This window comes from Dendrobates tinctorius, unplaced genomic scaffold (genome assembly GCF_039654945.1).
Source record: "Dendrobates tinctorius isolate UK_male_01 unplaced genomic scaffold, ASM3965494v1 ptg000035l, whole genome shotgun sequence".
Taxonomy (NCBI): domain Eukaryota; kingdom Metazoa; phylum Chordata; class Amphibia; order Anura; family Dendrobatidae; genus Dendrobates; species Dendrobates tinctorius.
Window position 1 is genome coordinate 21,588,748 of NW_027361703.1, and position 16,410 is coordinate 21,605,157.

At 41.0% G+C, this 16,410-nt stretch overlaps 1 protein-coding gene across 4 annotated transcripts in view; it reads left to right on the forward strand.

The window, feature by feature from the left end:
- The window catches only part of MDFIC (MyoD family inhibitor domain containing), a 298,050-nt gene extending 281,932 nt beyond the window's left edge, over positions 1–16,118 (forward strand). For 3 of the 4 annotated variants that reach the window (XM_073573335.1, XM_073573334.1, XM_073573333.1), the window contains exons 4-5: positions 2,846–3,121; positions 14,977–16,118. In XM_073573335.1, the coding sequence (XP_073429436.1) occupies positions 2,846–3,121; positions 14,977–15,224 (524 nt within the window). In that variant the 3' untranslated portion in view covers positions 15,225–16,118. Of the gene's footprint in view, positions 1–2,845; positions 3,122–7,182; positions 7,824–14,976 lie in introns of those variants that run through there. The other variant, XM_073573336.1, reaches the window with a different exon arrangement.
- The last annotated feature ends 292 nt before the right edge of the window (positions 16,119–16,410 follow it).

Below are 16,410 nucleotides of genomic sequence, written 5' to 3' on the forward strand. Positions count from 1 at the left end.
CCCTCCTATTCACATGCTATGTCAGTGTGGGGGCTTGACCCCCCCTTCCGTTCCTTAGCTGTTACACAAAGCAGCTGCAGGTCTGTGTAACCTGAGATCCCAGTGAGGATTCTCTCTCCCCCTTCCCCCCCCTCCCTGCACAGCCAGGAAAAGTATGTCTTTGTTTGAAGCACCATGTGGCTGGATATAAGTATGGGTAATATGAAAGAGGCCAAATCTCGAAAACCATACGCGGCAGAGATATAAAAATTACAATTCTGCAAAATGCACGAAACCAGCGTTCTGGCCCATAATTTTCACAGTTCCAGCACCCACAGAAACCGAGAACTCGATTTCTCCTAAACGGTGTGACATAATTACTACATGTTTGGTCTTTAACTATTGTCTTCAACAGGCTAAAGAGAATGATACCATGTGCGTGTTTATATGAGGTACCCTCTGCGAGATATAGTCATAAGTTTTGTAGTCAGAATTGTAACTCCTAGAGCAGGGGGAGGAACATCCCTAGGCCACCCCTTTCGTGATGTCAAAAAACCCAAAGCTATAAGGCATTCCCTCCCTAAAGTTGGTCATTCGAGCTGGAGGTTTGATGCCAAAAGAACCCCAGATGCAGGGCGACGTGTGGCCCTGCCTCCCCACATGGTTAGCCTAAAGACCATTAAGCAACTGTAAATGTTGATTTCTATGTTAATCCCATTTATTTTATATTTGTATTGTACATACCTAATGTCTCAACTTTGTGACATCTTTTATCTGTGTAATCACTGCCCCCCTTTTGGGGAATAAAATTATAACCTTATTAGTCTGTCTTCATGCTCTAAAAACAAACACGTGTCTTTAAGATAATTGCTACTGAATTGGGTTGGCTTCGAACCCCTCTATTAAGTTCAAAACTTAATCAGAGAAACTCTGGAGCTGGTGGTGGCAAAGTGTGATCTGGGCCCTGGGTACTGCTGAGAGTGACGGAAGGGATTTTATAAGCTAATTGGGTGGCTGCGGCCAGAGCATTTTATAATTCCCTCACTGCAGCGTGCCGGGTGGCCAGACCTCATTGAAGCAGCCGGCCGGTGACCAATTATCCCAGATGTAGTTCCCTGACTGACTTGAGGGTAAGGGGGATGCCGGAGAGCTGCAAGTTCCAAAGTGGAACTGAAAAGTTTTGTGAAATATTGTGGGCAGTGGTGGGACAACCAAAATAACCCCCCTGTGATAAATTGTTAGGGCAAGACTAGCTTGCTGTTGTTGTTTTTTTTTTTTTTTTTTTAAATCACATGGTGCCAGCGGTGGGATAACTAAGATAAGCCCCCCTGTGCCTGTGATGGCCATGTATCGGCAGTGTGTCACATCCCTCCGTCCGTGACATACCGGTGTCAGCGGCGGGTCTGTGACACACCACCAGGATATCAATGTGTAGAATAGGGACTTCGCTTCAGCCACACACTGCCAACATTTTTCTGAAGCCCACCGCCAGGATATCAATGTGCAGAGTAAGGACTCTGTTTCAGCCTCATACTGCCAACGTTTTCCTGAAGCCCACCGCCAGGATATCAGTGTGCAGAGTAGGGACTCTGTTTCAGCCTCAGACTGCCAACATTTTCTTGAAGCCCACTGCCAGGATATCAATGTGCAGAGTAGGGGCTCTGTTTCAGCCGCACACTGCCAACATTTTCCTGAAGCCCACCGCCAGGATATCAATGTGCAGAGTAGGAACTTCGCTTCAGCCTCACACTGCCAATGTTTTCCTGAAGCCCACCTCTGGGACTTCAATGGCTCCTGCCTTGCACCATCGGGACACCCTCCACTCGCAGCCCAGGGCCCATAACATTAACCCACTCCTGCCCGCCAGCTTTTTAAAAAAAAAAAATTAAATTTTGTTTCACATTAAAAATCCTCTAAATTTGGTGTGTCTTATGGTCTGGTATATCTTGTAGTCCGAAAAATACGGTACCCACAAGAATATAGATAAATGGCTTGTATGTGTTGGCTATTACAGATTTTTTTCCCATTAGTAAAGGGGTTTCCTCTTTCAATATAGTGTACCCTGAATGTCTACGACAGGCCTGCAAAGTAACAAAGCCTTAATGCATTCACTCTCACCCTCTCTAGCACAGTCTTTCCTCCATTGCACCGCTGGCATCACGTTTACAGCACATATCACCGCTGTGGTGGTAAGCTGCAGCCGTGATGTGCGCTGTCAGTCTGACATCACTGCTGCTGCCAATACAGAGACTGACACAATAGCTGAGATCCATTATCGCCGCTGAGGAGGGCGAGTATCATCGATCTTTATTCAACAGGCCTGCAAGTATTTAGGGTACTAAATGCTGGAAAAGGAAAAGTCCATTAAATGTATTAATGTGGTCATCTGCTTTTTGTTTAGCTTGTTCAGTTTTGGTTCATTTTTATGTGCAGAGTATCAATGTACAATTCTAGCTTTACAATTACCTACTTTTACATTTACATGGATATACTTTTAATTTATCAGTGTGTCCTTTTTATATTCTATACTTATGTTATCTTTTGTGACTGCTTTCCTGCTACTCATTTTATTCATTAGATGACTTCTATTGTCGTGGTACCAGTGAGCCTTTATGCAAAAGCGATGATCTGACACAGAAGTTTCCTTTACTAATTAATCTGCATCCACCATCAGTTTATAATCTAATAAATTCTTCTACATACATAAATAAAGATGTAATAAGTTCGGCAGAAGGATGTTGGGTATCTCATTTTCTCCGGTTTTCTTTCTAAAATATCTTCTAGCCGATTTCCTCTGGTTGTGGTTATAGAGAATTCAGTTTAATCTTTTTATCTTTTTTTTTTTTTTTCTCTCTCTATGTTTAAGCCCAACCTCAGAGCTTGCCTCAGCCAAATACTTCAGCACTGGAACAGAGCGAGGAAGAAACTGGCAAGATACAAAATGGTCATGTAGGTCTGAGTAATATCAATGGAATCCACAATGGGGTCAAACACGTTGCTGCAGATCACAGAAAGTTATCTGCTCCCGTTTCTCAAAAAATGCACCGGAAAATCCAGTCCAGTTTGTCTGTGAGCAGTGATGGCAGCAAAAAAAGCAAAATGAGTTCAACGTATTCTCAAAAACCTGAGGCATCACCAGAAGGTAAACTGATTCCTTATTGATCCAGACATGTTTACAGTGAGCGGAGTAATGTTTTATGGTCATTTGAGGACCCTATTTTGTGTGTGTTATGTCATTTTCTTACTTTCAATAGCGTGTTGTCTGCAGAGTGCTTGGCAGTTATAATACATCATTTTATTAAAGTTATTTTATTACTATTATAATTACGGTACTTTTTCCAAAACTACTAATGGCTGCATATGGATAAAGAAAAGACTCAAGCACTGTTTTCCATACTTGGCTTGTTTACTTTTCTGAACAATTCCCTGGCAAAAATATACGTCATTTAATTTGAGTTCTAAGGGAAAGAGGAATAATAGTTATAGAAAATCGTTGTATTTTTTTGTGGCCTGCTCCTCAACAGCAATTAATTAAATATCTGTAGCAAATGCATTTATGGGATGGTAATATTATAAATGTATTAAGTCTAAAAATGGTTAAAGGAAAGCTCACTTTTATATAACTATAGGCGTGAAAGATAATGTTGCAATCCCTAATTAGTGACTTTCGAAAAGGAAGGGGCTGCAAGTTTGCGGAATCTCTTAATGACCACAGTGGAATTGAGCTGTAGATTCATATTCAGTTCCATAGTGGAGAACTGGAATTCTGACAACAAATTCTGAAAAGTCCGAAAACCTAAGGCATATAGTGATGTGACAAGCAGTGGACCCCCTTTCTGACTTCTTTATGCACCATATAGTCAAAGGTAGATTTTGAGAAAATCACTTTTACCATCTTAGGCTAGTTTCACACTAGCGTTACCAAGCGCAGCGCAGGGCCGCCACTAAGCTCCGCCCCTGGACGCGCCCCATCCGGTCAGCTCCTCCTCTGGGCACATGACGCTGCATGTGACCAGCGTACCCTATATTTAGCATTTGGTACGCTGGCCGTGCGCTGGTATGCTTTTGCCGGCGCATGCGCCCTTTTTGCGCTGCGCCGAGCGCACAAAAATGCAACAGATTGTGTTTGGCGCATGTCAGCGCAGCGCAAAAAGGGCATATGCACGGCAAAACCAAACCAGCGCACGGCCAGCGTACCCAACGCTAAATATAGGGTACGCTGGCAGCTTCATGCACCCAGAGGAGGAGCTAACCAGAGAGGACGCGGAGCTTAGCGGCGGCCCTGCGCTGCGCTTGGTAACGCTAGTGTGGAACTATCCTTAAATCTTAACTCCTTCCCTCTACAGCTATTTGTTGCTTTCTTATACTTCCAATTTATTGGAAATCTTCAAAAACATGCATTACATCCACTTAAAAATATAATCAAAATGTCCTCCTGTTTATAATAAACTGTTTAATAAAGAGGTATTTACAGAACAGTCATGATGATCTTTCAGTGTAAAGTCCTTTATTTGAAATAAAAGTAACACACTTTTATTTAAAATTAACAAGCAGTTATAGTCGCCTATCGCCCATTCCACTGAAGCCATCGTCTCCTGTAAAAAAAGAAAAAAAAACAACCATATCCCTTGCCTGTTGGTTGTTCTGTCTCATGCCGTAATCCATATTTGAGATAATCAGTTTTCAACCTGGATGGTGCCAAGATGCAACTGGCCAGGCTGACAACCACTGGAGAATGAGTTGCTGTGGGCTCAGCCTCAGTGACTAGTGGTGCCTTCATCCATGTTACCGCAGGTCACTGAGTTTGCATTCCCAGCCGGGCCCCTGAATTGCACAGACCTCTGTGAGATCACCACTAACAAACACAGTGAGAAAAAGTCTCATGGTGCAGCGGTGAATTCTCATGGTGAATTGCAGTGAACTCACCGTTGCACCGTAAGACTTTTTCATTGTGCTAGTGGTGATCTCACTGAGTTCACCGTAATTCAGAAGCCTGGCTGGGAACGCAGCCTCACTGCTCTGTGGTAACCTCGATGAGGTCACGCCAGATCACTGAATCTGCACTTGCTGCAGCTTATTCCTCAGTGGTTTTCATCTTGGCACCATCCAGGTTGAAAACTGTTTATCTCATACATGGATTACGGCGTGGAACAGAACTTCGGACAGGTGAGGGATATGGCTGTTTATTTTTTACAGGGGACAGCGGCTTCAGTAAAATGTGCTTTATGTGAGTATAACTCTGTTTATTCTTAAATAAAATAGTAAGGCTGTGTGCACACGTAGCGATTTTTAAGCGTTTTTGCCGCGATTTTCGGCGCGAAAACGCTTAAAAATCGTGTACAGGACGCCCCCCATGCATTCCTATGGCATTCCGCACATGCTGTGCTAATGCTGCGCTTTTTTCCGCGGCGGAATCGCATCGCGGAAAAAATCGCAGCATGCTCATTCTTTGTGCGGAATCGCAAAGAATTGCCGCGATTCCGCACCCATAGGAATGCATGAGAATCGCTTACTTCCCGCATGTGGCTATGCCCACCATGCGGGAAGTTAAGCGTCTCATGTGCGGTTGGTACCCACGGTGTGGAGGAGAGGAGACTGTCCTCCAGGCCCTGGGTACCATACCCCTGTAAAAAAAAGAATAAAAAATAAAAAATCGGGGTATATTTACCTTCCGGCGTCCCGCGATGCATTCCCGGCCTAAGCGTTCCCAGTAATGCCTTGCGGCAAGCTCCTGTAATGACGTAGTCTCGCGTCACTCTAGCGGTCTCGCGAGATCGCTATAGCAACGCGAGACTACCTCATCACAGGTCTCGCAAGGCATTACTGGGAACGCTGAGGCCCGGGAATGCATCGCGGGACGCCGGAAGGTAAATATACACCGATTTTTTTTTTTTTTTTAGCATTTTAGCATCCTATCTTTTACTATTGATGCCGCATAGGCAGCCTCAATAGTAAAAACCTGGTCACACTTGTCAAGCACTATGTTTGACGAGTGTGACCAACCTGTCAATCACTTTCCAAGCGATGCTTCAAATCGCTTGGAAAGTGCTTGAATATCGCACGCGAAAATCGCGGCAAAATCGCGATCATAATCGTGGTAAAATCGCGCGGAAAAAAACGTGCGGTTTCTGGGAAGGAGTCCGGTTTTTAGTAAGCGTTTTAAAACGCTACGTGTGCACATAGCCTAAAAGTGTGTTTTTTGTATTTCAAATAAAGGAATTTATTCTGGCTGTGTGTTTATTTACAATATAACTATAGGATTAGTAATGGAGAGGGGTCTTATAGATGCCTCTCCACTATTAACCCGTGGGCTTGAAGTCACCAGACAATACAATGGTGACATCAGCCCCACAAATATGACTCAAACATGCCACCTCCACAAGGCAAGTGGGAAGAGCACAGAAAAAGAAAAGAAAAACTGCTGTTGCAGAATTAGTTAAACTATGGTAATTTGAAGGTACTCAATTTAAATTGAAAAATCCCATGAAATGTCCTCTTTAAGTCATCAATTGTATTTTTACATAACCACCAATTATTCTGAATTTTCTTAAAATAGTCCTGCAAAAAGGTAATTTAAATTTTTGCTAAATAATTATTGTTCTAATTTCCATTAAATATTGTTCATAGATATCTAGTATATAATATTATCATAAAGAAACACAATACAATGTCCCAAAGAATAGAAAATATATTTAATTGCTTATTGTATGTATGTACATCTTTTCCAGGGTTTCATGAATATTGCCTTTAGAAATAAAATCTATTCTGTTGTATTTAGTAGAAGGATAATGCTTGTAGCTTCTTTCAGCATTGTCTGTGTACTGCAGTTGATATTTATGTATTGCTTATTATGTATTTCTTATTTTCTAGTACATAGCCTATTGTTTCGGAGTCAGTATGTAAAGGCATTGCTATAGGAACCTTTCAGAACAGTAACAATTGATGAGCTGAATGACATTAGGAATGCATGTCGATAAGAGGAATGTAATTTACAATATGATGCGCTATTTGTGCTTTTTTTTGCAATATTGTAAAATAGCGCAGTATTTGTTTCACTCAAAACAGCGTTCTTCAGTAAGAAAAAAATTAATATTTCATGAAACTTATAAAAATTGTATTCCATGTTGTGTTTTTTCTTCTTCATCCTTTTCTGTGTCTCTCTGTATCATCTTTTTAGATTTCTCTCTTTCTTGTTTGCATTAGACTGCTGTGCTTCTTTGATTTTGGCCTGTCTCTTCTGTCAGTGCACTGAGTTCATCCTTGGCCCACATCAGGTTTGCTCCTGTCTGCATGAGGCCTGTAATTCCTGCTGTGGCTACTGTTCCAATGTCTGTGTGGGCCTTGAGGAAATTCCCGCTGAGGACCTCAACTTCCACTTTGATTGTGACTTTGCCCTTTTTGATTCTTGCTGTGAGGCAGCTGAGTGCCTGGAGATCTGTTTTGAGTGTTCTGAACTTTGTGAATATAGCTAGCTAAAAGGATGGCCAAGGTCAGTTCAGTTAAGTGCATTTATTTACTGTTTCACTTACATCAGACTTACATCAATGCTTAACCAATAATTAACACACTAGTATTTTTACTTGCTGTCACCAGAAAAATGTGTTGCCCAAGCTAACTGTGAATATACAAGCCTTTCATAACTTAGTGTGGGAAAAGTCTGCTGTAACCAGAAACATGATCATATATTTCTGTACAGCTCACAATATCGGATTAGTGAGACCCATCAAGTTATCAGTTTTGTATAAACTGGATACTGTCATTTTTTACTTGGGACATACAATATATAAATCAGCACTGATCCACATGATGATCAGTCTGATAGTCACTTATTTTAAATGTAATGAATTTTTTACATATATGTAATTGGACAAAAGGATAGATTTGTTTGCATCGTGTTGAACACGTGTGCTGATGTGTCAGTGATTTTTTTTTTTTTTTTTTTTTTTATAAAGGAAAGCTTCAGATGAAAGTTAGAGACTCAGTTTCTGGGTGTTCCTTCCTTTCTGTAGTTGGTTCCCTTTCAGAGAGACAGTTTTTGGTACCAGTTTTCTAATTCTCAATAATGCAAACCCAGTTGTTATATATAATATTTTGCAGATTTGATAGGTTCTGGGCATTCAATAATAAACAATTCATCTTCACTTTTTATTAAAAAAATCTTTTGTGTTCTGTTCCAGAATTTTGTATTCCACCAGTATTCTTGAGTCTGATTGTTGTGGGGGCATCTGCTGTTTCTTATATTAGTATTTAGGAATTGTAGTTGTTCCAAGGTCAAATACACTCATGTTGCTTTTTAGTTGGGACAGGGAGCGCTATCCTGCGTTCTTCTGCTGCATGAGCCAAGCTTTTGCCTTATGTGCTTTTACTATGTTGATCAGTTTTCACTTTCTTTTTTCAGTTTTAGCATTGACTTAAAGGGTTTTTTTTAATTTTGTTAATTTGCTTTGATTAATTATATGGCACAGAAATAAGCAGGTTTTAACATTAGCTTGCTTTTTTTATCTGCCGTCTTCCTGCAATGAGAATCTTCATCTTACATAGTGTAGCTGGTTTACATGGAACTTGGCAATTGGCATCTGGCCAAGTGTGTGATGTAGTTACATTTTAGGGGAGGAGTTAACACGTCACATGCCAGTCATCTCCTTTAGACCATTGATTTCGAGACAGCAGTTTGCGGCTCACTCCAAACCCCCCATCCCCTCTAATTCCAGACTGAGCGTCTCTTATCAGTCCTCTAGAATGACAATCCAGTGCTAGGTACAGTGAGAGTGGTGATGTTGGGTGTCGGGTTGAAGTGCACTGATACCTCTATATGCAAATATTGTGATAACAGTGTAGACTCAGAACAAACCATTAATTGCTTAGTTTGCTACAGAAGAACTTGTGCTGGGCTTTATAGTTCTGCTAATACTGTAGTATTCTACGGTTCACCTCACCAGAACGGTCACTCAAGGATGAGTGCCTGCCCAATCAGAAACCAGGAGGTAAATAGACAGCAAAGCTGTGAGCAACTCAAGAGACAATTTAAGAATAACCCTATTAGGTCAAATGTAGTGACAGATTCCCTTATCTAAACTATTAATGAGGGAATATAGGTTATAGAATGCTAAAAAAAGGCCTACCTGTATGCCTCATATCAGATGCCTTGTTGTTGAGAAATCATCTTTTATCACTTTAAAAATGACCTCTTCCAGGCTCTGGGAGGAGGATGTTGCCTGGAAGACAACTCTGCCTACAGAGCTTATTTTACATGAAGAGGAGTCACCAGTGTGAGAAGTAACTAACACAGAACTGGAGAAATTCTTCTTGCAAACACATTTTTTTGCTTCACTCTGCTCTGCTGTATTGCAACAATATTGCCGCCCTGTCTGCCTGTGAGCTGGAAGCTGAAGCTGAGAGGAACCTGCAGATGTGTCCGTTATAATCACACCCAGCTCAGCAGTGCTATCAGGGGAGCAGAGAGCGGCCATTACACATCACACTGGTAACTCCCCCTTATATTTAAAATAAGCTCTGGAGGCAGAGTTTTCTTCCAGGCATCATTTTCCTCAGAGCCCGGAAGAGGTCATTTATATAAAGTGATAAAAAGAGGATTTATCAGCGACAAGGCATCTGATATGAGGCATACGGGTGTGAATTTTTTCGGTAGTCTATAACCTACATGCCCATATTAATAGTTTAGATAGGTCAAATGAGGTGACAAATTCCCTCTAATTTTCCTTCTTCTTTTCACTTCCCTCCTGTGTTTTAGCTGTTGCTCTTTACTGCTTATCTGTAACCGTCTTCTCCACTATTTTATTTTTATTTCCAAACATCATAGCCCTTCACGGAGAATAACTAATGCAAGTGTGAATAGAGCATAATTTTTGAATAAAGAATTAAATTCCATTATCTTCGTTTTTTTATGTGTCCTATAACCTCTGGTAATTAATTTACCACCCTTGCAGTACCGCTTTCTGTGAAATTTAAGACTTTCTGATCCAACTTTTCACAATTTTGGTGTTTCTGTTTATTGATTGCAATAGTAGGATTCATTACAGGCTAAATGTCCATTGCACTTCGTGTATTTAGCAGGACCACTTGAAAACTTCCCTTTGAATGCATTTCCAGATGTATTAAACTGTATTATTGTTTGTTTAAATTCTCCATAAAAGAATAAAAAAATACAAGCATACCTGCATTATAATATGTGGTATATTGTGTTCTGTGTACAGTTCTATCCAAGAGTGAATTTGACTGATCCAGACATTTTCTAGCCACACGTGTGATAACAGTAAACCTGTTTTAACGTACTTGACATTGTGGCCTTGTATATGTTCTATCGGTGGCACACAGACACAAGAGGGCCCCTGTGCAAAAGCAATATATGGGCTTTTTGACGCCCAATAGCTCATCATAATGCCCAATTCCAATTTCTTTGGAGGTGGAAGTGTGTCCTCATGTCTCTAAGTCCCTGTGTAGCATCGGCATTGAAAACGATGCAGTGATAGTCTAGCAAGCTTTTTTTGTTGTCTTCGCTAAAACCCCACTAAATCACTTCAAAAACGCATTGAAATAGTCTGTCTGAACGTACCCTAAGAGTTGCAATTAAAAAGTGTTTCCTAACAGCAAACTTTTCATATCGTTTTAGCATTTTCTGATCTGTGAATGAACTTCTTTCTTTCCTCTCGTCTTTCTCTATGTAGCTTTGCTCTGTAGCTCTTTTTGCAAATAATTGCAGTGTCTGTGGACCTGTCAAGGGCTTGTAATTGGCATTCTTGGGTTCCTTGAATGGAGATAGCAATTAATGACAATATGGCTGAATTGAATACGTGTGCACCTTACTGGTGACCAGCACTCCTCAGCTAATATTGTACTTACTGGCATGTGGAAATTTTGTACAGTTGGAGATATTAAATCATCCAATAAGTTGTTACCCCAGAAGAAAAGACACAAATATTCTTTGAGATCAAGAGCGCTAGTCAAGCATGTATACTTGATGTATGATTTTTTTTTTTCTTAAAAAGAATTTTGTGACTAATCATACTTTGATTATGCAAAAAAGGTGAATTGACTTCTCAGACATTGTTTAGCGAGTAAATGAGTTAGGAAGACATTGAACCTGTCTTATATCTAAGGATACATATGTACTTGTGTCAACCTCGAAAAGAGAATGGAACAGAGACGGTAGCATCTCCTGTATGCTTATGTTAGAGAGCTCCTTTTCCTAGTTTAATGTCCACTATGGTGAACACATTTTTGGCATACCGCTCAACCATGTTCACTTGAGCAATCCTAAATAAGGGTTCCAGAATTTCCAGTTCTTTTTGCAACTTGTCAAGCACCAGCTCCTACATCAGCTCTTTTACTTATGCTCTAGTAAAGATGACTGCACAAGAGTCGTCTTTAGAGACAAATCTTTCTATGTCATAAAATAGCAAAAACAAGAACAACTTCATCTTAATTAGCATTCAAATAATATGTGAGAATGAGTGCCTGGCAGATATTATTTGTGCCTGAAATTATTCTGAAAGCATCATTAAAGGGAAGGTGCCGCAATTTTATATAATTTGCAAAAAAATAGTAAGTAACAAAACATGTTGTTTCAGCAAATGTTGTACTAACCAGGATTTATGGTTTGTTTGTAAGAATGTTTTAATGTAGCCACTGGGCGCTGCCATCTTGATTTGCAGATCTGTGGAGGACTCATACAGTCTGCAAATATGGCCGTCCATGGACATAGGAGACTGCGGTCGGCTCCCGACCCCACATTGCAGCCTCAGTAGCAGAGAACTGGGCACGCCCCTGTGGGCTGCACCATTCACTGCTGTAGGTGTGGCTGGGGGCCATTTTACTGGAGCCCAGTGCTATCTGCTGAGCTCCACTTACCCTATCACAGGACCACTTGTGGCATAACGGGTCCTGTGTTGTGAGGAGAGGCTGAAGATATGGAGAAGGTGGTCAGCAGAGGAGAGAAGCGCTCACTGGAGCCGGAGGATGGAGAGTGGTGAGTGCGGGTGACTTTCCTCTATGCTCCTCCGTCCTGCTTACTCCAGGCTCGGCCCTGTGCTTCCTGCTCTACTCTGTTCTTCTGGTCTGTCTCCACCTCCTCACTCACACACAGCCCCAGTGATCTCCGGTAATCTGACACCTTCCCTTTTATGACAGCGTTTATGGCTGTCTGAGGACAGTGACATATACAGCCCATAGTCTAGTGTATGGGGGGGGGGCTGGAAGTTTCACCAGTGTGGGCATATCTGTAAGCCGTGTATCTAATCCTATCCTGTGTGATACTGACTGCTGAGCCGTGTATCTAATCCTCTCCTGTGTGATACTGACTGCTGAGCCATGTATCTCTTCCTATCCTGTGTGATACTGACTGCTGAGCCGTGTATCTAATCCTCTCCTGTGTGATACTGACTGCTGAGCCGTGTATCTAATCCTATCCTGTGTGATGCTGGCTTCTGAGCCGTGTATCTAATACTTTCCTGTGTGATACTGACTGCTGAGCCGTGTATCTAATCCTTTCCTGTGTGATACTGACTGCTGAGCCATGTATCTCTTCCTATCCTGTGTGATACTGACTGCTGAGCCGTGTATCTAATCCTCTCCTGTGTGATACTGACTGCTGAGCCGTGTATCTAATCCTATCCTGTGTGATGCTGGCTTCTGAGCCGTGTATCTAATACTTTCCTGTGTGATACTGACTGCTGAGCCGTGTATCTAATCCTTTCCTGTGTGATACTGACTGCTGAGCCATGTATCTAATCCTCTCCTGTGTGATACTGACTGCTGAGCCGTGTATCTAATCCTCTCCTGTGTGATACTGACTGCTGAGCCGTGTATCTAATCCTCCCCTGTGTGATACTGACTGCTGAGCCGTGTATCTAATCCTATCCTGTGTGATACTGCTGAGCCGTGTATCTAATCCTCTCCTGTGTGATACTGACTGCTGAGCCATGTATCTAATCCTCTCCTGTGTGATACTGACTGCTGAGCCGTGTATCTAATCCTATCCTGTGTGATACTGACTGCTGAGCCGTGTATCTAATCCTATCCCGTGTGATACTGCTGTCCTGAAATACTCTGTGCTGCTGTCACCCTGCTGGTTTTATGTGTGATCTACATGGTGGTATTGTGTATGATCTATATGGCGGCATTGTGTGTGAAGTATATGGCGGTATTATTTGTGATCTGCTAAAAGGGGACCCATTCTGGGGTGGTTCTGGCTGAGCACCTGCACACGGGTCAGGGGTAATAGGTGCAGTCAGGGGAGGCAGCTGAAGAGAGGGGTCTCATTTTTATCGTTACTGTATGGCTACATTTCCCCCAGCCTGCTTCCCAGCGTCACCCCGGACTGTGCCTGTCGCCTCGCTTTCACACCGCCAGGACAGGATCTGAGGAGAGGAATGGGGTCTTTGCCTGCAAAGTCTGGATCAGGCTGATTGATGGCCGTTCTGATCCACAGTTTACATGCAAAGACAGTCAGTAACTTTGCAGGCCCCATCAAAATGGCTGCTCACTGTGTTCCTAGATGTCATAGGTTTTTGTGCCAGATTTCAGTAGCTGCTCCCCCTAGTGTTAACAAGTAGAAATGCCAAACTTTTTAAAATTATTTTTCATATTTTGCAAAATTAAAAACAAATGATAATATTTTTTAAGAAAATGTAAACATTAATTCTTAACATTTTTTCAATTGCTGAAAAAAATTTTTTTGGATGGCACCTTCCCTTTAAGATGGCGACCGCTATAATTAAACAAATCTTTATTCCAAAATAAAGTGATTAACCAGATGGGGAAAAATTGGAAAAAGTCACATGTTGCGTATTTGGTGAGTTTTTTACCTCATTATTTGTAAGGTCAGGAACAAATGATCCGGAAGTAGCAGTGATTTGGATTCAGTGCATGTCCGCTGCGTCCAAAGCCCTGCCTTCTATTGAACACAGGTTAATACAAAAGTGTTCACTGAACCATGCGTTGGTGAAAATTCTCTTGTGGAGTCTAGCGTAGCAAGATAGTTTAACATGCTGAGGTCTGGAAAGACTCAATGCATTTTAGTCTCCGCAGGTGATCCGCGGAAATCTGTGCGCGTCTGTGGATGCATAGTGGACATGGGATTTCTTGAAATCCTATCTACACGGTATGCAGCGTCCAACCCGCAGCAGCTCTAGCTTGTGTGCACATACCCTTAGTCAAAATCAGGAGTGGGTGATAAATCCAGAAGAGGTGACGTGTTTCTATTATACATTTCCTCTGATTGTTCCTCTCCTGGTTTTGGCTTAGAGATACTGAGGTAAATATCTCCCCAAATACTGACTGTGTGCGTGTGGCCTTTTGAGTGTTTTAAGAAGACTAAAAGAGATCCCTCATTTTCCTCTGTTGCTCCAATTTGATACTTACCTGGTTACCTTTGCTCTTTACTTGCTAGTCTCGAAAAACAGGAAATTGCAGAATAGGCCCGATCTACCAATCATTGACTCAGTTGGGTCATAGTATAAGCTTACTCAGTAAAAAAAAGTGGTAAGAAAAACTAATGCTTTACATTAAAGCTTTTGTCAACCCTTTTGTTCAGACTTCTCATACAAACATTAGTGATTTTTCTCATAACAAAAAAGACACAGGACTGCCCTATAGGCAGGACTGTGGCTTATGGGCTGTAGTTTGCCCAAGACTGCCCTATAGATATGACTGGATACTGCAATGTTTTTCCTGGTGTGTTTTGCTATGCTATAAATTTCATAACAAAAGAATGACTAAATTTAATATTTAAAACTCTATAAAACAATTTATAACTAATAAATGTGTCTATTAAGAATTTTCCTGAAATGTTTGTGTATGTTTGCGTTAACTAATTTTTATCCTTTACATAAATATATTTTCTAGGTTTTTTTACTTTTATCTTTGATGCAATAATTTATCCTAATAATTTGATATTTTTTTTTTTCTTCTCTTCTTTTTTTTACATTTGTTCAATGACTTTTCGTCTTCATCTGCCTGGACGACCTGCTTCATATGAAGATTGCTGTGTTCACTGTATCTTAGCTTGCTTATTTTGTGAGTTTGTCACACTCTGCAACATAGTATTAGGGACAGCGTCTTGTGGAATCTGTACTTCTGAAGCCTGTTGTTGCTGTTGTGGAGAAGAAATGGGAGATGACTGCAACTGCCCCTGTGATATGGATTGTGGAATAATGGACGCCTGTTGTGAATCTTCAGATTGCTTGGAAATTTGCATGGAATGCTGTGGAATTTGCTTTCCTTCGTGAAGCTAAATGTGACTTTGATCTTCAAAAACTGGAGTTTATATTTTAAACTGAAAATGACTTATAGATTTATTGAACTCCTCCTTTTTGCACTGCTATTTTTTATTTTATGCAATTTACTGGATATTAAATTTGGAATACTATAAACAGGTGAGAAAGTATTATGCTGCCATTTCAGTTACAGAGGTATTCCAGTCATAGCAAGTATTCATTTGATCATGCTATTGCTTACTGATTGTGGATGTCCAAGAAAGGCCGTGTTCCCATGTACCATAAATGCTGCATTTTTCTCTGTAGGGTTTTTTGGTTCCGAAAATCTGTGTTTTAAATGTCCACGTAAACTGGATTGAATTTCATGAAAACCCATGCTTCTGTGCTTCTAAAGACGCTCTTGAGTTATGCATTTTTGATGCATTTTATCCCTATAGGCTTCTATGAGGCACCTGGAAAAAAAGCATGTAAAAAAAATACAGCTGTGTTTTTAAATGCAGAATCAAAGTTTTTTTGTACTAAAAAATGGCTTAAAGTGTTGCTTTAAATCTGCACTTGAAAGTTAACAAACAAAGGGGTAAATGCAGCAAAAACGCCGTAATCATAGAAAATGGTTTGTGTGTTGTGGTACAGACACATGCAGAAGAAAAGCTTAAGTGTCCATGTTCAAGTAAATGCCAGTACCTACACTGACACTTTTGCGGCAGAAAATAGTAAAAGGAATTGCACTTCATTTATTTACTGTTTACCAGCGGTCTTAAGAATTGGACCTCCTTCTTTCAGTTTGGTAATATCAGTAGCTTATCGATGAGGCTTGATTTATGGAGTCATAAAGGCAATGTTGTGTGTTTTCATTACCAATCCAATGTGATATTCTAGCAATATATTATTTGTTGAACCAGTGAACCAATTATTTTTCTAGTCCTGAATGTGTTATAAAATTTTAGTTATAGTTTTTAGATAAACCTCAAAAGTGAACCTTTCCTTTTAATGCAATTTTAGGCTATGTATAAGCAGTGCGCACTAATCTGCCCAGATCCTTTATTAGGCTAGTTTCACACTAGCGTATGGCAGAGCTGCGGAAGGATGCGGACTTCCTCCATGAAGCTCTGCCCACTGCCGCACCTCCTACGTTCAGCTCCTCCTACGTTGGCATGTGGCCTGCGTACCCTATCTTTAGCATTGGGTACGCAGGCCA